Genomic DNA, 23,543 nt, shown 5'->3' with positions numbered 1-23,543 from the left:
TGGAGGACTGGGGAATTCTGGGAGTTGAAGTCATCCAGTCTTAAAGTTGCGAAGGTTGGAGACCCCTGCTCTATTTAATAGATCTCCATTTAGAATTAGTGGACCAGAGGAATGCCGTTGATATAGTTTACTTGGACTTCAGTAAGGCTTTTGATAAGGTAGACCATAACCTACTACTAGATAAAGTAGAAGAATGTGGGTTAGACAGCATCACCACCAGATGGATTGGTAACTGGCTGACCAACCGCACTCAACGTGTAGTTCTCAATGGAACTGCATCTACATGGAGGGAAGTATGCAGTGGAGTACCCCAAGGCTCTGTTTTAGGCCCAGTACTCTTCAACATCTTCATCAATGATTTGGATGAGGGAATAAATGGGGAACTCATCAAATTTGCAGATGATACCAAGCTGGCAGGAATAGCCAACACTCCAGAAGATAGGCTTAAGATACAGAAGGATCTTGACAAACTTGAACATTGGGCACTATCTAATAAAATGAAATTCAATGGTGAAAAGAGTAAGGTTCTACATTTAGGCAACAAAAACGGAATGCACAGGTACAGTATAGGTGATACCTTACTCAGTAGTAGTAACTGTGAAAGGGATCTTGGAGTCCTAGTGGACAACCATTTAAATATGAGCCAGCAGTGTGCAGCAGCTGCCAAAAAAGCCAACACAGTTCTAGGCTGCATCAACAGAGGGATAGAATCAAGATCACGTGAAGTGTTAATACCACTTTATAATGCCTTGGTAAGGCCACACTTGGAATACTGCATTCAGTTCTGGTCGCCACGATGTAAAAAAGATGTGGAGACTCTAGAAAGAGTGCAGAGAAGAGCAACAAAGATGATTAGGGGACTGGAGACTAAAACATATGAAGAACGGTTGCAGGAACTGGGTATGTTTAGCTTAAGAGAAAGAAGGACTAGGGGAGACATGATAGCATTATTCCAATATCTCAGAGGTTGCCACAAAGAAGAGGGAGTCAAACTATTCTCCAAAGCACCTGAGGGTAGAACAAGAAGCAATGGGTGGAAACTAATCAAGGAGAGAAGCAACTTAGAACTGAGGAGAAATTTCCTGACAGTGAGAACAATTAATCAGTGGAACAGCTTGCCTCCAGAAGTTGTGAATGCCCCAACACTGGAAGTCTTTAAGAAGATGTTGGATAGCTATTTGTCTGAAACGGTATAGGGTTTCCTGCCTAGGCAGGGGGTTGGACTAGAAGACCTCCAAGGTCCCTTCCAACTCTACTATTGTATTGTATTGTATTGTATTGTATTGTATTAGAAGATTTTGGATGCAAAACACCAAATTTCTCTCTGGGGGAACCAATGCCATTTTACACATGCACAAATTACAAAAAGTAATCTTGTGTAAATTCTTATTTTGATGCAATGGACACTTTGGTTTAATGGATACCCCTTTTACCCTGTTAGGTTATTAAATTGAGATTTACTGTAATAGTATAGTAATAATAATGTGGCAAGACTGATCAATATTTTTTTAAAAAAAATCCTGATGCACCACATTTATTTCTTTGGGTTTAGAGACCCAAAAGGGAGCGGTTATTCCATTTCATCTAATCATTATTATTATTGCTGTTGTTGTTGTTGTTATGTTAATCTTTGGTGAGATTCACAGCCTTTGGGGCTGATTGGTAGCTCAACAGCTCGAACTGGCCATAACATTAGCTACGGGTTCTCCCGAACCTGGGCAAACCCGTAGCAGTCCACCCCTAAGGCCACCTCTAATTGATCATTACATGATGTCCAAGAGAGCGTTGAGTATTTTTTTTGCTACCATCCAACAGTGGTCTGGATTCCTACAGTCCTGAACTGGTCACCCTGCCCATGTGGTCTTGAAATATTCAAGCCGCTTCCCTCCGCCATAATTCTACTCATTTTGCTTGCTGGAAAGTACCGGATTGAGAATTATAGCCTTTTTCAATCTGCTAGGGATTTCAAAGGAGGGGATTGGCTCCCTTATGCCTATTGGCTCACTTATGTTATGATGGAGTATTTGGCATACGGGTAAAGCAGAAGTGAGGGGGAAGATGGAACCAGAAGGTTGTCCCATGGATGAGAGTGGGTAGCAGAGAAGGGTGGGGTGATTTGTAAACTAAACAATGATGACATGCCAGCCTAGATGACAGACGGTTTCTCCAGGGATGGGTGGGCCGTGTGTTCAGCTCTGAAGGCCTCAACAGAAATATTTTGCAAATTCTAGGGCTATGACTAAGCTGCATGATGTAGCGTCATGCAGTTAATATTAGGAAAATGCATGCGTCACAAGAAGAAAGGCTTCTGACCGCTCACAAGTACAGCTTCCCTCTGATACCCTTTAAAAGAGCCGAGTCTTTTGCAGGCTATCGCTTACCCTAAAAATAATATATGCCACTGCTTTAAGAGTCCTCTGGATCCTTTAAAGTGGCAACATCTTTTCTTCTTCTTTTTTTCAGCCCCCACCGCTTCACCCTGAAGCCTGAACAATGCTGGGCTCCTTTAATTACTGTTGGATGTATTCCTTAAATATTCCTATGAAAGATAAAGTCTCCCTACTCAAGCTGAACTTTGGTGAATTCATAGATATAGCCATCTAGTTTCTTTGGCAACAATATTTGTCTCTTGCCTTTTTCAAGTATTTTTGTTTTTACGTTTTACCTATAATTCAGAGATTTCCTGGTAGTCATCCAGACAAGCACTAGCCAAGTTCAACTGCACTTGGTTTTTTGAGATTTGCTAAGATTATGGGAGTCCTTAGTGCTCTCTGAGCTCGGCTGTTTTCTTGCAGATGTTTTATGACCAAAGAATGATGACGTCACCTACTTTGGTAATGAAACAAAGTAGAAAACAACCACACTCAGAGACCGTCAAGGACCCCACATTTAAAGGCTGAGCTACCGATATTATCTTTTTTTGGTCTCTGCTAAGACTGTCTAGGTCATTGTTGGTGAACCTTTTCAGCACCAAATGCCAAAACTGGAGTGTGTGCTTGCACGCATTTGTGCACGGGACGGAAACTAATAAAGCCATTGCATGGTGTGCAGGCTGTGCTTCCAGTCTCCGGTGCATGCATGCGCACTGGCCACCTGGTCTTTCAGTTTCTGGCAGACATGCGCCCACAAATACCAACTCAACAGTGTGCATGTACACTCTAGAAACTGGAAGATCATCTTCCTGGTGTATGCATGTGCACCGGTTTCCGGCACTCCCGCAGACGTGAAGACCAGCTGACCCGCACTCTGCAACCCGGAAGAGCAACAGGCGATGACTCTCATGCCCAGAGTGATGGCTCTGCATGCCACTTCCGGCAAGCATGCCATAGGTCCACCATCACGGGTCTAGGTGCTGACACCCAGCTGGGTAATTTTTTTTATGTTTTAAAAAATTGAGTTGCTCCTAAGCACCCACGTTCTTCAGCTTTCTCCTGAAGTCGGGAATGAATTTGTGAAACTAAAAGGCACTCCTTATTGTAAGCCAAGCTGATCTTGCTCCTAGAAAGAGCAAAAGCAACCTCAGAATTAATGGGTAAGTCCTAAAATAAAACTCAGTGACTTTGGACACAGTGAGAACCGGTATTTCCGACGAGGATTTCCTGCTTTCTAGCTAATCCAAATCACATGGCATAGCGGATTCAGCCCAACCACCCCCGCTGTTCTACTTACCTTTCAGGCACGCTCGGTAGCAGGCTTGCCCTGCGCATGTACGGAGGTGGCACGTGCGCTCACATTTGCGAACCGGTAGCGAAGGTAAATAGATTTCACCCCTGCTCTATGCCCTTAAGACTATTCCTGGAAGACATTCCAGGAAACCTCTGGATTTCATTAATGACCATGATACAAATTGACTGAAATCTACCCTGGTCCTTCTGTGCTTTGATTTTCATAGGAGAACCAGAGAAACATGGGGAATGGCCTCTGTCTGCCTGTGGCATCCTCTGTTTGTAAGAAGGGAACACGGTCATTTTTCAAGCGACAGGAGAAAGACAGCTTGGGAAAAGGAAGTTCTCACCTATGCAGACGATATCCATAAAACCGTACATCCCATAGCAGATCTGGAAGAGCAGGTCCTGCCGCTGCCACTTGGCCGAGGGGCTGAGTGACGACCAAATCAGCCAGGAGATGCTGGCAATGAGGAAGAGGGAACCCAGGATGATGGCTGCAATTTGCACCTTTTCAATCACCGTCAGGGAAATTGCCTGCCACTGTAAAGGAGGAAACAAGCCAAGAGGGTGATTACTCTTGTGGAGTTGATGGGCGCGCCTACCCAATAGGACCGAGAAATCCAAACCACACAGAGGTGATGCAAGTCACCTTTGGGATTAGCAGAGCAAATGTAATGTTACTTTCTCTCCTATCCTAGCTGCAACTTCTATTCACGTTTCTTCTCTCTGTAGTAAGGCGGGAGCGGCAGTGGCCCGCCAGAGATGGCTGAAGCACCATTTCAGCATCCATCACTGGGACTAACAAAGACATTCGCCCACATCTTGAGAGCCACCAATTCTTTATCCTTCCCTGCCATAACTCAACCCCCTGTCAAGTTAAAAAGCATTAATTCTCGTATTGGAGGGTGGTTTCTTTGCATGAAAGAGAGAGCATGCATGTGCCTACAGTTGATAAGGAAGTGACACAAGTTTCATTCTTGTCCATCCCAAAAGATCTACTTGGATCATCTGATCATTTGGGAGGTTAGTCTGTGTCCATGAGATGCCGTGGCTTTTGTCATTGGGGGGTGGGAAGGGGTATGACACAATTAGGTTTAAATGTCATGGATCTGGGCTTGCACATATTGTTTGTTTAGTTCCATTAGTTGTTCAGAATCACTGAGGTGAGTTGGGCAGCCACACAAAATATCCAGGAGTGGGCTTCAAAAATTTCAGCAATGGGTTCTCTGCCCAGTTGTTGGGTGGGCATAACCTAGTTGGCCTCCTGCACCATGGCAGAGTGGGGGGGAGGGGAGGGTTTTTGCTTTCCTCAGACTCTGGAGGCTTTCCTCAAGCCTCTGGGAGGGCAAAAACCACCACCACACCCAGGCTCCAGAGGCACTCCGGAGGCTGGAAATGGGCCCGTTATTTTGCATTCCCGAACTTCCAGGAGGCTCATTTTCCTCCCTCCCCGAGAGGCTGCATGGGCCCTGCACTTACCTCACATCCAAAATGGGCCACATGGAGACTCCTGGGAGGGGAGGGGTGGGTGGGGCCAGCAAGGGGTGGGATTTGGAGGTTCTTTGAACCGGCCATAACACTAGGTACAGGTTCTCCTGAACCCGGGCGGACCTGTAGCCACCCACCCATGAAAATACTTAAATAAATAAATACATCATATTTGCAAGGTAAGTTGCCACTCAGTCTCCTCTAGTCTACTTTCAGCACTAGAACCCGCTGCTGAAACTCCTATATTCTTTGCGTATGTATGTATGTATGTATGTATGTATGTATGTATGTATGTATGTTTGTATGTATTTGTGTTACAACCCCTGGTATGCCCAAATATGGGAGGAAGCTCACTACTCCCCCTTTCTGTCCTTCGGCTCATTACAGAAGACCATCCAGGCAGAAAACGATATTTTTATTTTTAATGTTGCTTTTGCTATGTTTGTGTTGTAGTTGTGTTGATAAATAAATAAAGGGAGACTAGTATAGATCTATTTCAAGCTATTTAGCTCATCAGCTAGCCATACCCTTACTGGGATTCGAACCCTGGCTGTATTACATATTACATATATATACCATATATATATACATTTAAAAAAACTTTTACAGTTCCTTCCATGAGGAAGGAGCAAGTTAGAGAAAGAGGAAGCAGCTTCCCTCTGAACAGCTTGTCCCTGGAGTTAAGGACAAGAATTGACGTTGCCAAGCAAACTGTCCGCTTGTGCATGACTCAGGACCAATTCATTTCTTTTGTCACTGGCACAGTCACCGCAACGCGACTTCTTCGCCTGTCACTTGGTTCAGTTTCTTCCCTCTCCATTCGCCCCTTACATGGAGCCGGAATTCACAAGACGAGAGGCTATGGAGTGAGGGAAAGGAGCACCCAAAGTTGAAGCAAACGGTTATGCTCCACCGTGAAAAACAAAAAAAATTAAAAATAAAGGTTATGCCTGAGACTTTTCCAGGCCAAATGTTGCCTCCCAGATTATGTTGCACTTGCAGAAGAGAACAAGGGAACACGGGCAGATGTACAGTATCTTGATCTGCCAAGATCCCTTCCAGCATGACACTCCTGGTGGAGGTCACCCGACTGCCTCTGTTGATATATTAGGAGTGAACGGCAGCTTCAAAGCGGAACCTGCTCCCTCTGGGCAGTTCCTCCAGCACCATTTGGGGCTGATAAGGCTAGTGTATGGGGTGGAGGAACAAAAAAGACAAGTGGGGAGGGAGATGTACATCCAAGAAAACAGGCATTTCTGGGGAACCTTCTCATCTACCCCATATCTCAGAGGGGGATAGATGGAATAATAACTGAATGTGATGGTAACCATGTGTATGTGTGTATGTGTTCATTTATTTATTTATTTATTTATTTTACTGTGCTTCTATACCGCCCCCTCTCCCAAAAGGGACTCGGGGCGGTGTACAGTCCATGCAGAGAATACATCAAAATACAATAAATAGAAAAATTAAATATGTACAGTTAAATATGGAGGAGGTTAAAATAGAATTAAAAAGAACTGTACAGTTAGCCAGTATATATAAATATAATTTTAAAACCCCTAAGAAACACACAAATTAAATTAAAAACAATACCCCTAAAATAACCAGTTAATAGTACATCTACCAGGAGGTAACTGTTGTAATTATGCCAGGCCCGCTAGTCGGAACAGGTGAGTCTTCAATTCATGTGTGTGTGTGTTTGTGTTCATGTGTGTGTGTGTTTGTGTGCATGTGTGAGAGGAGGAGGAGTTGGTGGTGGTGGAGGAGGAGGAGGAGGACAAAGATTATGTATAGCACATGGGCCAGAGGCACCATGTCTACCATCCCCTGCTATTGACTCCTCTATTTCCCCTTCCAGCCACTATTCCTAAAGCTCAGTCACCAGGCAAGGCTTACCTGCAATGGATTCTTTGTGCTAATGGCTAAGACCTGGTACTTGAAGTAGCACAGCTCACAGCTCCAGGAGCCCCTCTCACTGATCCAGCGAATCAGGCAAGGCTGGTGGGTGCAGCGAACAGAACCATCACAGCGACAGGGGCTGAGCAGTTCCCCCTGCAAGAAAAGAGAGTTGGAGGAATCACATTAAAGCAGGGAATCCTTTACGGCTTACAGTAGAGGAACAGACTCTATATATGGTCTCTAGCCGGACTCCTAAGTCCCAGCATCCCCAATAATGATCCTGGCTAGCTAGGGATGATGGGTATTGGCATCTGGCGACAACTGTAAAACTATAGTTCCCTATTCCTAACCTATACCCTATCCTTCTATATCTTGGATAATAATAATAATAATAATAATAATAATAATAATAATAATAATAATAATAATAATAATAACAACAACCCATAACAACCATTAGCACCAGTCAATGATATTTGTGATGCACTTTTAAATGTTCAGTTGACTGAGTTTCATGTTTAATTAATAAGAGATAATACTAATACTAACAACAACAATGCCACAAAGAGGAGGGGTTCAACTTATTTTCCAAAGCACCAAAGGGCAGGGCAACCAACAATGGATGGAAACTAATCAAGGATAGAAGCAACTTGTAATTAAGGAGAAACTTCCTAACAGTGAGAACAATTAACCAGCGGAACAGCTTGCCTTTATAAGTTGTGGGGGCTTCACAGTGGTGGGTTCCAAATTTTTTTAGAACTTCTTCTGTAGGTGTGGGCTGCTTTGTGGGAGCGGCTTGCCAGCCATGTGTCTGGGTGGGAGTGGCTTGCCAGCCATGTGACCAAGTGGGAGTGGCTTGGCAGTCATGTGAATGGGTGGGAGTGGCCAACTTGTAAAATGTGGTGAAACTTAACAACGCTCTTGCTTAGCAACCAAAATGTTGGCTCAGAAACTCTGGCATTTGAAGCACGCAAGTCTTAAAGCTGTCAAGTTACAAGACCCTTGCACCCCTAACCCTTTAGAAAAAAAAACCAGGGGTGTTCAAACTTGACAGCTTTAAGACTTCTTGACTTCAACTCCTAGAATTCCTCCTCCAGTCATGTTGGCTCAGGAACTCTGGCATTGAAGCATGCAAGTCTTAAAGCTGTCAAGTTACAAGACCCTTGTGCCCCTAACCCTTTAGAAAAAAAACCCAGGGGTGTTCAAACTTGACATCTTTAAGACTTTAAGGTTTAGATAGGACTCTTAGAGGTGGGTGGGGCGATTGGTGAGCCAGCTAATAAGTGAGCAGCAGGCGGGGCAAGCGTGGTGCGGACGGATGGGGGGAGGGAGCTGGAACCGATTCTAAACAACACAGTAGATTTGTGGAACCTCTTCTATAGAAGAGGTTAGAACTGGCAGGAACCCACCCCTGGGGCTTCATCACTGCAGGTTTTTAAGAAGAGACTGGACAACTACCTGTCTAAAATGGAATGGGGTCTCCTGCTTGAGCAGAGTGTTTGGACTAGAAGACTTCCAAGGTACCTTCCAGCTCTATTCTGATTGATTGATCTCCCATCATGCCAAGAACACCCAATCTGAGCAAACAATCCCCTCAAAGCCTACTCAGAGAATTCTGGGTAATAAGGCCCACCTCTAGGCTGGCTGTCCATTAGCCCTGTTTGATTATTTTTAAAAGTGGCTTGTTAGTTCTACCTACTTAATGTGCTCCTAGGCAAACCAGAAGAGCAATTAGCATCAATATTTCAGACCTGCTTGCAGGAAGTATTAATGATATGTTATGGATATGAGCCTCAGAAAGGAAATTGCTGTGGGTTCCTGTCAAATGGAGGACAGGCAACGCAGGGGTCAGAAAGAGTTCTCACACACCCTGTCTCAGGTACAACTGATGGCCTTATGAATCCCATCACATAGCAACAAAGGGGAGACCCAGTACAAAAGACCAGAAGACACTGACTGGGGTCCCCAGTTTGTAAAGCAAAAACCAGACACATACGTACCCCCCCCACACACATTTATTTAAGATGCTGTGAATTTTTACTCTGAAAGAAAAACAGAAGTAATGGACCTCTGCCCACAATGCATTCTGTACAGGCATCCTGCTGAAAAATATCTCCCAATGTATGAACACACAGAGAGACAACAGCAGTTAAAAAAACTTCAGAATTTAAGGAGACAGATGCAGGAATGACAGATTTTATTGGGGATGGCTTCACAGATAGGCATTTGGGTGCTGCACCAATGATCACACACGTACGCACCAGAGGTGGGATTCAAACTTTTTTACTACCGGTTCTGTGGGCGTGACTTGGTGGGCATGGCTTGGTGGGCGAGGCAGGGGACGGATACTGCAAAATCCCCATTCCTTCCCGAACAGCTGGGACTCGGGAGGCAGAGAATAGATGGGGCGGGGCCAGTCAGAGGTGGTATTTACAGGTTCTCCAAACTACTCAAAATTTCCACTATCTGTTCTCCACAACTGGTCAGAACCTGCTGAATACCACCTCTGGTGTAAGCACAGTTTATGAATGTTGTCTACCATAATAACAGATAACAGAAATGAAGCGGAAGAATTACAATTTAAATTAGAATCACGTTTTATGGTACATGCTATAAAGGGAGAAAAAGATCTCCCCCCTTTCAGAGCCATAAACTATTGGAAAGCAAAGCATCAATGATTAACTGAATTACTAAATCCCTCTGTGGGATTGGTGAAAAAGTCCAGGCTTCTGGTCTGCTTTAGATAACTAGGAAGATGAGGGACAGGGTAAAGAATAAAGGGGAACAAGATATTGAAAAAGAAGGGGGATATATATTTCCATTTGTCAATAGGGTGAGGAGTTAAAAGCTTCAGGTCAGAAGAGAAATTTCTGTTTCAGGCACACAGTACAGTATAGTTCTAGCACAGTTGGTCTAATTAGTCCAGGGGTGGGTTCCTGCCAGTTCTAACCTCTTCTATAGAAGAGGTTCCACAAATCTACTGTGCCGTTTAGAACCGGTTCCAGCTCCCTCCCCCCGCCTGTCCGCACGTCATCAAGATGAAGAGTGAGAGGAGGAATTCTGGGAGTTGAAGTCCACAAGTCTTAAAACTGTCAAGTTTGAACACCCCTGGCGTTTTTTTTCTAAAGGGTTAGGGGTGCAAGGGTCTTGTAACTTGACAGCTTTAAGACTTGCACACTTCAATGCCAGAGTTCCTGAGCCAACATGACTGGAGGAGGAATTCTGGGAGTTGAAGTCCACAAGTCTTAAAGCTGTCAAGTTTGAACACCCCTAGGTTTTTTTTCCCTAAAGGCTTAGGGGTGCAAGGGTCTTGTAACTTGACAGCTTTAAGACTTGCGTGCTTCAAATGCCAGAGTTTCTGAGCCAACATTTTGGTTGCTAAGCAAGAGCGTTGTTAAGTGAGTTTCACCCTTTTTACAAGTTGGCCATGTCCACCTAGTCACATGGCCGGCAAGCCACTCCCACCCCATCACATGGCCAGCAAACCACTCCCATAAAGCAGCCACACCTACAGAAGAGGTTCTAAAAAAATTTGAAACCCACCACTGAATTGGTTCCTAGATAGAATATGAATCCCATATATGCAATCATACATTGTAACAGTACAAGATTGTAGCTCTGCCACTTGTCTACACTAACAACTAACTTTGGCTTCTCATGATGCACATAAGGCCATGATGCTAAAACTATGAGAAGCCTCAGAGATCTTGGCTTTGAATGGACCCTCAATGAAGCACCTCTTTGAATCAGAATCCATCTTTATTATGGTCACATACCACCACAAAAGTTAAACATTAAAATAAATCCATTTTCTAAAAATTATTGGAAAATAACTAAGCGAATTAGTAATACAAATAAGGATCTTTAATCAGGGGTGGGCTTCAAAAATTTCAGCAACAGAGTTTTTGGCTGGTTGTTGGGTGGGCATGGCCATGGTGGGCGTGGCCTAGTTGGCCTCCTGAACCCTGGGGGGGGGGAGACGCATTTTTGCCTTCCTCAGGCTTTCCTTGAGCCTCTGGAAGGCGGAAACTGCCTCCTCCAAGCTCGTTTCTCGCCTTCCGGAACTTCCAAGAGGGCAATTTCCCCCCTCTTTCTGAGCTTCTGCATGGGCCCTGCACTTACCTTGCATCCAAAAAGGGGTGCATGGAGACTCCTGGGAGGGGAGGGCTGGGCTGGGCTTGGTCAGCCAGGGGTGGGATTTGGAGATTCTCCGAACAGGCTGTAATGGTAGCTCCCGAACCCAGGCGAACCCGTAGCAGCCCATCCCTGTCTTTAGTTGTTTAGGTGTTTTTTTCTCTCTCTCTCCTTATTATCATTTTGCTACTGCATGAGTGGCGGCTGGATTTGAATTCTAAAGGAGATAGTTCACGTACAAATTGTCTGATCTCCCTAGAAATTTCTCTAATAGAGGAAGGAAGATATGTTGATCTGATGCCCCTGTAGTATTTGCCATGTAATAGGACATGTGAGATAGCTTCCCCACTGCCACATGTACACATTCCGCTCAGCTATTGGGGTTTTAAGCACCCCTTTGAAGCCCTTCTGCCATCAAAATGGCACCCCACTTTTAGATGTTGCAACAAAGACATCACAGTACATCAAAGCATCTCTTTGGTTAACCAAGGTCTGGAGTTGACAACTCTTCAAAGTAGTGTGGCTGTACACAGTCTAGAACGCCTATAGTCATGCATGTTTCTAATCTAGGTTCTGGAGGCCTCAGGAATACCTCCTCCTATTCATTCATGAAGGATGAGGGTTATTGGTGGCTATTAGAAAGATGGTTACATATTATCTGCATTTTCAAAACTTCCCAGTACTAGTGGCTGCAAAACATGAGAGCAGAATCTTGCTGTTGCAGTTTGTAGTGTCTGGTTGGGATTTGTTTGGGAACAAGACACTAGATTAGAGGAATCTCCAGTTTGATTCACACACAACACTGTTTTTTTTCTCTTTCTTATTTCTCCTTGTATATTAAAAATGATCAGGTGTGGTCCTATTTTCTGTGCGCTTCTAAGTGTTGATTAATATCCCATTTTTTAATCTGGCAGCTCAAAATGGCATCCATAGGCCTTTGTCCTCCACGTTTATTCCCACAGCAATCACTCTGTGAAATGTGTTGATTGGAGAGAGAGAATCTGGCTCCAAGCAGCTACATCAGCTTCTACAGCTGACAGAATGGGCTTGGACAATGAATTTCCTTCGTCTCTTCCAATACACTAACCTTCACACTATACTGGCGCTCAAAACTTCCTCCACAATAGCGCTTCCCAAGTTGAATGCATCAGTTTGCCTCTGAATTTTAGCCAGTTACTTACAATTTTTCAGGGCTTTCAGGAAGACCCCAAATAGTATCTCTGGATTAACTGACGCTAGTCTTTTTGTGTGTGTGGATCTCATTGGCTTTTTTCAGTGGAGATAGTTCCATGGAATTTTATCAGGATCATCACACTTTATCACGATTCTTACTTTATTTTACTTTTAAATTGTAGGTAAAAAAAAGTCTACAAAAATACAGCAACGTACGGTACGCATGAATACACCTTTTACAAATAAAATGTCATAATCAAGGGGTGACAAAGCCCAGAGCTTTCATACTTTCTAAGAAGAAAGAAAATGTTGCAGGGAACCACTCTAAGCGACCTTAGGAAAGTTTCAACTTGACCTGTCTTGGGTGGGAAATACAAAGCAGACATACATTTACACATTTAAAAACATTTATAAATCTAAATTGGGATTCTTATCCCCCTGTGAATATGGTTGTCTTTGTCTAAATCAGGGGTGTCCAAACTTGGGAACTTTAAGACTTGTGGACTTCAAGTCCCAGAATTCCCCAGCCAGCCATGCTGGCTGGGGAATTCTGGGAGTTGAAGTCCACAAGTCTTAAAGTTCCCAAGTTTGGACACCCTGGTCTAAATCCATTCCATACCGAACCAGTACCTTGGTACCTTCCCAGCTGGATAACAGAGAATTATGGGAGTGAATACATTTGGAAGGGACCAGCTTGAAAAAGCAATCAACCTCAGTACAGCTATGTAATACGACTACTTCATGAGGTGCACTGCCGCCAGGTTAGCTTCCAGATGACCTTGAATATTGCCTATTGTAGAGGTGGTGCAGTGGTTAGAATGCAGTACTGCAGGTTACTTCTGCTGACTGCCGGCTTCCAGCAGTTCAATTCTCACTGGCTCAAAATTGACTCAGCCTTCCCTCCTTCCGAGCTTGGTAAAATGAGGAGCCAGATTGTTGTTGGGGACAATATGCTGACTCTGTGAAACCGCTCTAGAGAGGGCTGTAAAGTACCGTGAAGCGGTATATAAGTCTAAGTGCAATTGCTATTGTACAGAGACGGTTTTGAAAAAAATGCACAGGTGACGAATGTTGAATAAATATTTGAACTTAGCTTAGAAATACAGGAAGGCATGGGGAAGAAAACCGCCCTCATATCAACACTAGTATATGAGGAAACGAAGGAAAAAACCCATTAGGCTTTCAAGATTCTGTTATTGTAGCCTAAATCATTAAAGCCTAGCATTACTTGTGATATTTATTTCCTCAGTTATTTTGCCTTGGATTACTGACCCCTACAAAGCTCTACATGGTACAGGACTGGATTACTTGTGGGACTGCCTTTCTCTGATTAGCCGCCAACTCCCTTCCCCTTGGAATTACGTCTCCCCACCCAGCAAAATACAGGTGGTGTTGACCTTGCTCATTTTTGAAAGACATTACAAGCTTGTTCTTCTCCCAATCCCCCATGGTGTGGGGTCAGGATGATAGGAGATCCTGCGTCTCTTAACTATTATTGTACTTTTAATTATACAGTAATTGATTTTTTTTTGGTTTTGATAGATGTATGCTGACCAAAGTCATGTTTAAGTGAGTTTAGCAGGTGTACAAAATAATTTTTGTTCTTTATTCTTGACCAATTTAATCGTTTGGTCACTAGCAGAATATACTAAAGGATCATGCTTTCCTATTTTACAATTGCCCAGAATGAAATCAAAGAAAGCCATCAGTAAGTCACTCCTGTAGCCCAGCAACCTTAGCCTGTTCCTGCTGTGACCTGCCAGCAGACAGTGGAGCTGGCAGCAGATTCAGACAGTGAGGAGGTTGGGGAGGAACATGGGCCAGTCCTGGAGTCTGGAGAAGGCTCTGTGTCAGAGGCAGAGAGGGGGGCAGAGATCATATGCCAGTTATCAGCTGCCTTCAGAGTCAGACATCAGTGAGGCAGACGAACACCTGGAGCCTCTTCCCAGTGTGCACATGTGCAGAGTTGCCAGACGAAGGGAACAGCTAAAGAACAGGGGTCAACTTGGGAGGAAAGCCACAGGTGGACGATGAATGGCCCCTCCCAGAGGAAATCAAAGAGGAGCGAAAGGGGAGTGGAGTTTGCAGGAGACAATTTTTTCACTTAATTGGTTCCTGACTCTCCGAGACTCCTTGTCAAGTTTTGCACATTATCGGCCTGGCAGCTCTCCAAGCCAGATAAGGTCTGTGACTGTAAATCCTCCTTTGAAAGACTTTGCTAGATGTGAATGAGCAGAATTCACAGTAAATTAATACACTTACTGTGAAATTTACAAAAAACAATTTGTCGGGGCAAGGGATTTGCTTCATGCCCTTGGGAAGCCTAGGTCAGAACAGTTCCTACTATCCATGAAATAAGGAGGGTCAGGATTTGAAGAATGCTGCATAAATCCTGGTACAAGTCATGTGTCTGATCCGGAACTTGGAATAAGGAAGGCACTTGACTAGATCATATAGAAGCTTAATCATGCACATTTTTGAATGCACAGTTCAGAGTTGATTGGAACGTCGGAAGGCTAAGGTAGCATTGCACTGACCTTACAGAATAGCTGAATCTCAGCATAACTGGAAGTAGCCTGAAGTTCAGAGTAACGTGGCCTATGCACAATCCTCCCTTCCGTTGTTACACACTTGTTACCCAGCAACTATGGCTTCCCTCTACCCAACAATAGGGCCAGACTTGAGAGAGGCACGAGGCTTTCTTCCCACAGCACCTGCCAACGTCACTGTACAGCTGAGCACATGAGTACAGCTATTGTCATCCAAATAAGTCTTAACTACTTCTCTTGAGGCCGAGGGCAATCTGCATTTAATAAAATCAAATTTAATTAAATGGGAAAGTCAAATGTTACAGTGCAATTTTCATAATTATTCAGCTCATGTCAGGGTTGGCTGCAGAATCCGACTGACAAAACCCCCCACAACCTCTCGGCATTCCCCTCCTGCCTCTTCTTAACACTCAAACCATTAAAGCCTCTGATACAAATCCTAGAGACACAGAGCCTTTTCACACATTCCTAAAGCAGTAAAGCTCCCGTTTGTTCCTAAAAATATACCTGACAAGCAGCTGCAGATATCTCTGTGGCTTCCTAATGAATGTGTGTTTGCAAACAAGTTTGCCCCTATTTGTTTTTTCACACTTTCGTTTCCCCAAGGAGACATCAAAGAGAGCCTTTCCCACCTGGCACCTTGTAGATGTGTCAGAACTGCAAACTCCCAAATTCATAGCCAGCCAGCCAGCCAGCCCAAGGCACAGACTGTTACTAAGATGATTAACTTGTGTCTCAGCTTCATACATTTCAGTTGCGCTGATGGTGCTGGCAGTGTTCATGTAAAGGAGTGTTACTATTAGAAGTGTGTAGAGGTTTTTCCACCACCACCCTACTTTCAAAGGAGGAAAATCTGTTCTGAATCCCTTGGTTCCATCTCAGGTGTTGAACCTCTATCCACAGAAAATGCCTCCCTGTAGAAAACAGGAAAGCAGAGAGAATAAATGTCCCAAAAGTGCTGTTGTGGCCCGCCGGCACAAGTGAGGAGGGTAGGGAGGAACATGGGCCAGTCCTGGGGGCTGAGGAAAGCTCAGACTAGGGCTCTGCATCGGAGGCAGAGAGGGAGTTAGACAGCAGTGAGGCAGAAGAACAGCTGGAGCCCATTCCCAGTGTGCGCATGCGCAGAGCTGCCAGGAGACAACAACTAAGAAAGCAGGGTCAACTTGGGAGTAAAGCCACACCTTGCAGGTGATTGGCCCCTCCCAGAGGAAACAAAAGAGGAGTGGGCTTTTGCAGGAAACAATTCGTTCCTTCAGTTGTTTCAAGAGTGGAAAGTTCTGTTGGTGACTATAAGAGTCTCTGTGCCAAGTGTTGCCTTGCCCTGCATTTGGAAACTAGCTATCTGGCAGGTCTCCAAACGAGATAAGGTTCATGTTGATAAATATTCCACTGAAAGACTGTTTGCCAACCCTTGCTGACTGTGAATGAAAGGAATTCACAGTCATGTAAATAAAAGAGGTTTTGCTGGGACCAAGACTCTGCTTCTTGCTTTTTAAGGAAGCCTGGGTCAGAACAGGTGCTTTTTCAAGAGGCAACTGGACTTTCTGGTTTTCCTTTGAAGACATTTTGCTTCTCATCCAAGAAGCTTCTTCAGCTCTGGAGAAGTGAAACGTCTTCAAAGGAAAACCAGAAAGTCCAGTTGCCTCTTCAGAAAGCACCTTTGGGACAACCATGACCTGGATGGCCCAGAATGTCCATAGACGTTCAGGAAGACTATACTTCTTCATAATATGGCATCCTTTACAAGCACGTAAACATGTGAAGAACAGTTGCGAGAACTGGGTCTGTCTAGTTTAATGAAAAGAAGGCCTTGGGGGTGATGTGATAGCCGTGTTCCTATATCCAAGGGGCTGCCACAAAGAAGACCTACATTCTCCAAAGCACCTGAGGGCAGGACAAGAATCAATGGATGGAAACTAATCAAGGAGAGAAGCAACCTAGAACTAAGGGGAAATTTCCTGACAGTGAGAACAATTAATCAGTGGAACGACTTGCCTCTAGAAGTTGTGAATGCTCCAACTCTGCTTTTAAGAAGAGATTGGGGAACCATTTGTCTGAAATGGCATAGGTTTTCCTACCCTATACCATTTGGACTAGAAGACCTCCAAGGTCCCTTCCAACTCTATTACTCTATATTTTTGTAACTAAAACTCCAGATGGTCACTAAAGGGCAGCGAACATAGAAAGAAAATTGGGTTATCTAGAATTTGGCAACCCAAATCAAATGCTTATGACAGTGGTAGACCAGCATAAAGCAACCCAAATCTGGTAATAATATGATTTAAAGTGATAATAAAGTTATTCTAAGTCTAAGCCTGAGATAGGCATCTGGGAGCTGTTCTCAAAGATTGAAGGTTGGTACGTACTGCTGCCAAGGCCATTCCACAGAGGCTACCTTTGAACTCTAACCCTGCCATTCATATATTTGGTTTTGGTGATTGTTTTCTTTAATTGGGATAACATTAAGGCTCTCTCCTACCAGAGGTGAACATTTTTGCGCAATAGGGCTCAAAGCTATGTGAATTTATCTTTACCCGGATATAATTATGTTTATTTGCCAATAGTTACAAAAGAAATGTAAGCAGGCGGGGGGGTGGGGGTGGAGGGGGAAGGCAAGTAATAGAGATAATCTTGAACTTACAATAGATCATTTAGTGACCGTTCAAAATTACAACTGCACTGAAAAAAGTGACTTGTGACCAGCGATAGGATTCAAAAATTTTAGCAATCAGTTCTCTGCCCGGTTGCTGGGTGGGCGAGGCCTACTCGGCCTCCTGCACCACGACAGGGGGGTGGATTTTCGCCCTCCCCAGGCTCCGAAGGCTTTCTCCGAGCCTCCAGGAGGGTGAAAATGGCCTCCTCTGGGCTCCGGAGGTCAGAAACGGGCCTGTTTCCAGACTTCCGGGAGGCCTGTTTTTCACCCTCCCCAGGTTCTGCGCAGGCCCTGCACTTACCTGGCATCCAAAACGGGCCGTGTGGAGACTCCTGGGAGAGGCAGGGCAGTATGGGCAGGGCCATCCCTGCAACTACCAGTTCAGCAAACGACATGTAAAATTAGCATCCGGCTCACCTGAACCAGTCCGAACCAGCTGAATCCCACCCCTGCTTATGACCATTTTTCACATTTATGACCATTGCAGCATCCCCATGGTCATGTGATTTACATCCAGATGCTTGACAACCAGTTCATATTTATGACAGTTGCAATGTCCCGGGTTCACGTGATTATCTTTTCTGACCATCTGACAAGTGAAGTCAACAATGGGGAAGCCATTGTTACGTGATTTAACAACCGCAGTGATTCACTTAACAAGCATAGCAAGGAAAGTCATAAAAGGGGGCAAATCTCATTTAACCAATGTCTCACTTAGCAACATAAATGTTTGGCTCCATTGTGGGCGTACGTCGAGGACTGCCTGCAATGTTTTGGGTTCACGCCAGATCTCCTAAGCAATAGAGAGAATTTAAGACAGTTTGTAGCATAGTTTTTTCTAAGGAAAAGGGAGAACTAGAACTCAATAATTCATATGCACAGACTATATATGCCAGGGATGTCAAACTCAAGGCCCACAGTCTGGATCCGGTCCTCAGACTGCTTAAATCTGGCCCATGGGGCTGGCCTGGAAATAGCAACGGACCGGCACGTGGTGCCTTTGGCAGCCAAAATGGGGTGCAGGAGGGCTACACGCAGCTCCCCCAACATCCTGTTTTGAGCCTGGAGGGTCTCCTGGAGCACTCTGCCAGCCAAAACAGGGTGCTGCAGAAGGCCTCCATCCCATCTCTCCCCTGCCCAGCCAGCCCACGGAGAACAACAATGCTGATCTGACCTGAGAAGAAATCTAGTTTGACACCCCTCGTATAGGCTAAGAAACAGGTATTCTGCAAGAAGAAGCAAGTATTATGCATCGCCAACCCCATGAAACATCAGGCTTGGCTGCCAAAGTTTTCTCCAACTCTACAAGCCAAACTGGCACTTCCAATTTTTCCCCCCAATCTCGCTTTCCAACAGACTGCAGTTTAAAATAGGCAAGCCAAATTCAGTCGCCTGCAGTGGGCTTATTTTTCAGTTCCATGGAAAAGGCCATGAGCCACTCAAGAGATGTCCACTCATGACCAAGCCACACACCCAGATGGACAAATGCAGAGCGTCTTGGCTCTCAGGAGCCTGTCCAAGATCTTCACCGGGAAAGAAAGTGGCTTTCCCTAAAATGATTTTTGGAACCCCCTTTGTGGAAATAGGCCTTGGTTCCCTCAAACATGATTGTCAGTAGCTGCTGATGAGTAGCTGGCAAAGGATGCCTTTTGTGCATTTATATCTGTATGACGATTCACATCAATTGTTCACGGAGCTCATTTTAAGCTGCGGAATCACTGTGTGGTGTTAACCACTTTGTGTAGCTATTTATGACATACTCGTAGGCTCTGGTGGTATAATGGGATCCATTTTACACTACAGGGAAAATTACTCAAATTGCTGTTACTACCAATTTCCACCAGTCTTCCACACTCCCCCTTAGTTTCAGCTTCTCAGGGCTCACGGGAAGAGATGGGCCATCAGCCTCCTCCGTCTGCTAAATGCCAACTGGAATTTACCTGCCCCCAACACGGGCTTACAAGAGAGATAGAAGCTCAATGCCACTGCCACCCTCATAGGAAGCATGTGTGCCAGTGGATGATATTCCTCACTAGCAACTTGTGCCCAGGATGTATTTGTCAATTCGTGCCAGGAGCGTTCTATCGGCCTGGAGGGATATTGTAATCGGCAATTTCACAGCTAGCTAATTCCTTTTGCTGCTGCCTTGTTCGCCCTCATTCCGATGTGTGTGCACTGCCTTTCTGTCACAAATGCACACACGTACATCTACTGGAAAAAAAAATCTCTGAAAAGAGATCTGGAAATATGTCAGAGGTTCACAGGATGCGAGTGTCCTTGTTGCCCTGCTTAGTTCAGCTGTCCACCTCAGCTTCTGTCTGTTATCATACCTAGGTGCTAAGGGTATGTTAATCTATTCTATGGCATATCCAGGGACTTCTGCGTTCAACCGAGGACCAGAGGTGGTATTCAGCCGTTTCAGACTGGTTCAAGTGAACCGATAGTGGAAATTTTGAGTAGTTCGAAGAACTGGCAAATACCACCTCTGACTGGCCCCGCCCCCATCATTCCCTGTCCTATATTCCCTTGTTATTTTTTACCTCAGCTGATTTGCACGGCAGAGTGGATTGCCGCACCTCAGCTGAGCTAAAAAACAGCTCAGCTCACAGCGCTGACACACAGGCCGGTCTTTGAGTGCTGTGCACGTGTGCGAAGCGCACTCTCCATAGAACCCGTAGGAAAAGATTTGGAATCCCACCCTGCCGAGGACCTTCAGCTCCTCAAATGTGGGAAGGCCACATTGGGTAAAAATGAAGCACGGACTATGTGCTGAGGGTCAGTTTAATACCAAGATACCATCACAGATGCCATGTTGACTTGAAGGATGCTGATACATGTGGTCAAATTCTCTTCTCAGTTGAAAAAAATCACTTATTGGCCCAGAATCGCAGGTATCAAAGGCAAGAGAAAACACTAGAAGAGAATATTTGTAGCTCAGGGTTGAACTGTGGAGTCTTTGATGCTTTCTGAGCTTGGTTGTTTTCTTGCAGATGTTTTGTTTCCCAACTAGGTAACATCTTCAGTGTTGAAAGGCAGCGTGGTCTGTTCTCAGAAAACAGCGCTCCCATCAACACTGACAGGGCAAGCCATTAAACACAGAGAGCAAACCGTCTAGCACTGAAGGTGTTAAACAGTTGGGTAATGAAATAACCACACACACACACACACACACACACACACACACACACACACACCAAAAACAACAACAACAACTAAGCTTGGGGGGCACCAAGGATTCCCCAGAAAACACTAAAGGATGGCCTTTATCAAGATCAGGGGTGTCAAACTCAATTTCATTGAGGGCTGCATCAAGGTTGTGTTTGACCTTGGGAGTGTGGGGAGGATGGTGGGCATGGCCAGGCTGGGCGTGACCAGCTCAACCACTAATGTCCGGGGCACCTGTGGTGGCTAAGTGCCAAGGCAGGACTTCCCTCAGACCCTCTCTCTCTCTCATTATAACCTCCCTCCCTTCCTTCTTTCCTTCTTTTTCTTGTTTTTCATTCCCTCTTCATTCTCCTTTCTTCTTCCTTCCCCTCTTTCCTTCTTTTTCTTTGACTTTCCTCTTTCCTTTTCTCCTTCCCTGTCCCTTCTTGGATGCTCAAATGCAAAAGGGGAAACGTTTCTCCTTTTGTTTTTTGTTTGGTTTATAGTTTGTTTTGCCAGCCCTCGGCCAGTGAAAATGGAGGCCGGTGGGGGGGCATAGGCGGCAACCCTGGGTCCCATTTTTGGCAGCATTGGCCTCCTGCAGCCGGCTGCCAACAAAAATGGAGTGGGGGGGGGGCACTGGCAGAGGCACCGTGGGCCGGTCCTTTGCTGTTTGCAGGGTAGGGTAGATCTAAGCACCCCACAGGCCGCATGTGGCCCGCGAGCTTTGAGTTTGACACCCCTGATCTAGATCATGCTCTAAAATCCATGCCAAGGCTCACAACAGGCCCTGGTTTGGCTTAAAGTAAAGCAAGACCTTTGTCAGTTTCAGCAACCCTTCCAAGTAATCTAGTGTTCTTCTCCCCTAAGTCTGAAGGTGAGATGAGACTGCAAAGGCTCTTCCCATCACCCCAAATTGAGTTCAAGGCTTTGAACTGGTAATAACCCGGCAGCTCTTTTAGCAATCACCAAAACCAGTGATGATCATAGCTCTCCCTTTGGAACCAATATAGGTAGTTTTCAGTCCAGGAAGTAGAAAGAGACTGTAATCCTGCTGTTCCCAGCAAGTTGGGATGGTGGGAACCAGAGATGGCTTCAAAACCTTTAGCAAGGGGTTCTCTTCCAGGTTGCTGGGTGAGCGTGGCCTAGTCAGCCTCCTGCACCAACGCAGGGCGGGGGGGATGTTTTTGCCATCCCTGGGATCCGGAGGCGTTCCTCGAGCTTCCGGGAAGGTGAAAACGGCCTCCCCTGGCTCCGGAGTCTCTCTGGAGGCCAGAAGGGCCCATTTCTGGCCTTTCGGTAGGCCCATTTTTTGTCCTCCCCGAGCCTTCCCACATGCCCTGCACTTGCCTGCATCCAAAATGGGCCACGTGGGGACTCTGGGAGGGCGGGGTGGGTGGGGCCAGCCAGGAGTGGGATTTGGGGGTTCTCTGAACTGCACAGAATCTTAGCTAGAGAGTCTCCCGAACCGCCAGCAGCCCACCCCTGGTGGGAACTTCAAGCTGGAGGCAAAACCTTGAATCAGAGTCTCAGCCTGTGAGCCAAAAGCTCTGGCTTATTCACTGGCAAAAAAAAGCAGGGAGATTCTGAGGGTTCATGTTGTTCTTGGCAACATGCCCCAAGTAGCATGCCTTTAGTGGCACCAACACTCTCCTCACCCTCACCGGAGGGAGAAAGCAGACAAGTGAACAGCAAGATTATTTACAAGGATGCTGCCCAAGTCTGCTTGTCAATGCCAGGGGTTGGGATTAATTGAAGGAGGAAAAGCAAGCGAGCGAATTTGTTGTCATTTGCTTGCCTATCTGCCAGCGAGGAGCAACCACAGGAGAATCCACTGGCCCCCACAATCTGCAAGTTGTGTTGCTATGTACTTCCTGCCCATTTCCAGGCCACTCAAACTGACTACTCCTTTTACACCAAAAGGGAATTCAGCCAGCCAAACTGAATAACCCATTAGGATCCCCCAACAAATTGATACTTCAGCAAGACTTTTGCTACCATGCCCTCCTGTAATTAGTGGCGCACTCACACACTCAGTGGGTTGCAATTGAGGATCAGACACTGCTTATTGATCAATAGCAATAGCACTTAGAGAGGGCTGTTAAAGCACTTCATAGTGCTTTAACAGCCCTCTCTAAGCGGTTTACAGAGTCAGCCTATTGCCCCCAACAATTTGGGTCCTCATTTTACCCATCTCGGAAGGATGGAAGGCTGAGTCAACCTTGAGCCTGGTGAGATTTCATCTGCCAAATTGCAGGCAGCTGGCAGTAAGCAGAAGTAGCCTGCAGTACTGCACTCTAACCACTGCGCCACTGTGGCTCCATGGGTCAAGCAGCTGTTTTGTATGCAGAAAATGTCAGGTTCCACCGAGGCTACTCCAGAGGACTCTACCAGTTAGTTTTAGTTCCATTTATACCAGTTGACATGGCCATGAGTCTTACCCAGGGCAAGATAGTTTACTGATTTGCTTATGGGTGTCAGAAAGAGGGGGGGCAGATCAACATCTTTATTTAGGCATTTAGAGGCACAGTGTTCTGTACACCTGCTTTTCCTGCTTCTCTCACAAAGCAACGAAGAACCAAAGTATTAGCAAAAATCTGCATATCCTAGAGCCTAATCACAGAAAGCCTTGCTCTGTTCCTTCTTTAATTTCTGAAATTTTTTATGGCATGAATATCTATTGAAACAATTCACTCATTTTGCAGGTAAGCAAACAAAAAAAAATGCATTCTGCCTAGGGAGTTTAAAAGGGGGAATGTTCCATTTGCACCATTTTCTCAATTCTCCAGTATGGTACCCAGTACGACCACAATACTCTCATGGTGATGATAA

The 23,543-nt window shown here is 45.3% G+C and overlaps 1 protein-coding gene across 1 annotated transcript in view; it reads right to left on the bottom strand.

Moving 5' to 3' along the window:
• The window catches only part of MARCHF9 (membrane associated ring-CH-type finger 9), a 51,591-nt gene that overhangs the window by 8,621 nt on the left and 19,427 nt on the right, over positions 1 to 23,543 (bottom strand). The window contains exons 2-3 of the mRNA XM_081939189.1: positions 7,056 to 7,211; positions 4,016 to 4,208 (exon numbers count right to left, since the gene is read on the bottom strand). Of these exons, the coding sequence (XP_081795315.1) occupies positions 4,016 to 4,208; positions 7,056 to 7,211 (349 nt within the window). The remainder of the gene's footprint in view (positions 1 to 4,015; positions 4,209 to 7,055; positions 7,212 to 23,543) is intronic.

This window comes from Natrix helvetica (genome assembly GCF_964273705.1).
Source record: "Natrix helvetica genome assembly, chromosome: 1".
NCBI lineage: Eukaryota > Metazoa > Chordata > Lepidosauria > Squamata > Natricidae > Natrix > Natrix helvetica.
Note: the sequence above shows the minus strand (reverse complement) of the source record. Positions and strands in the feature narration are given on the sequence as shown.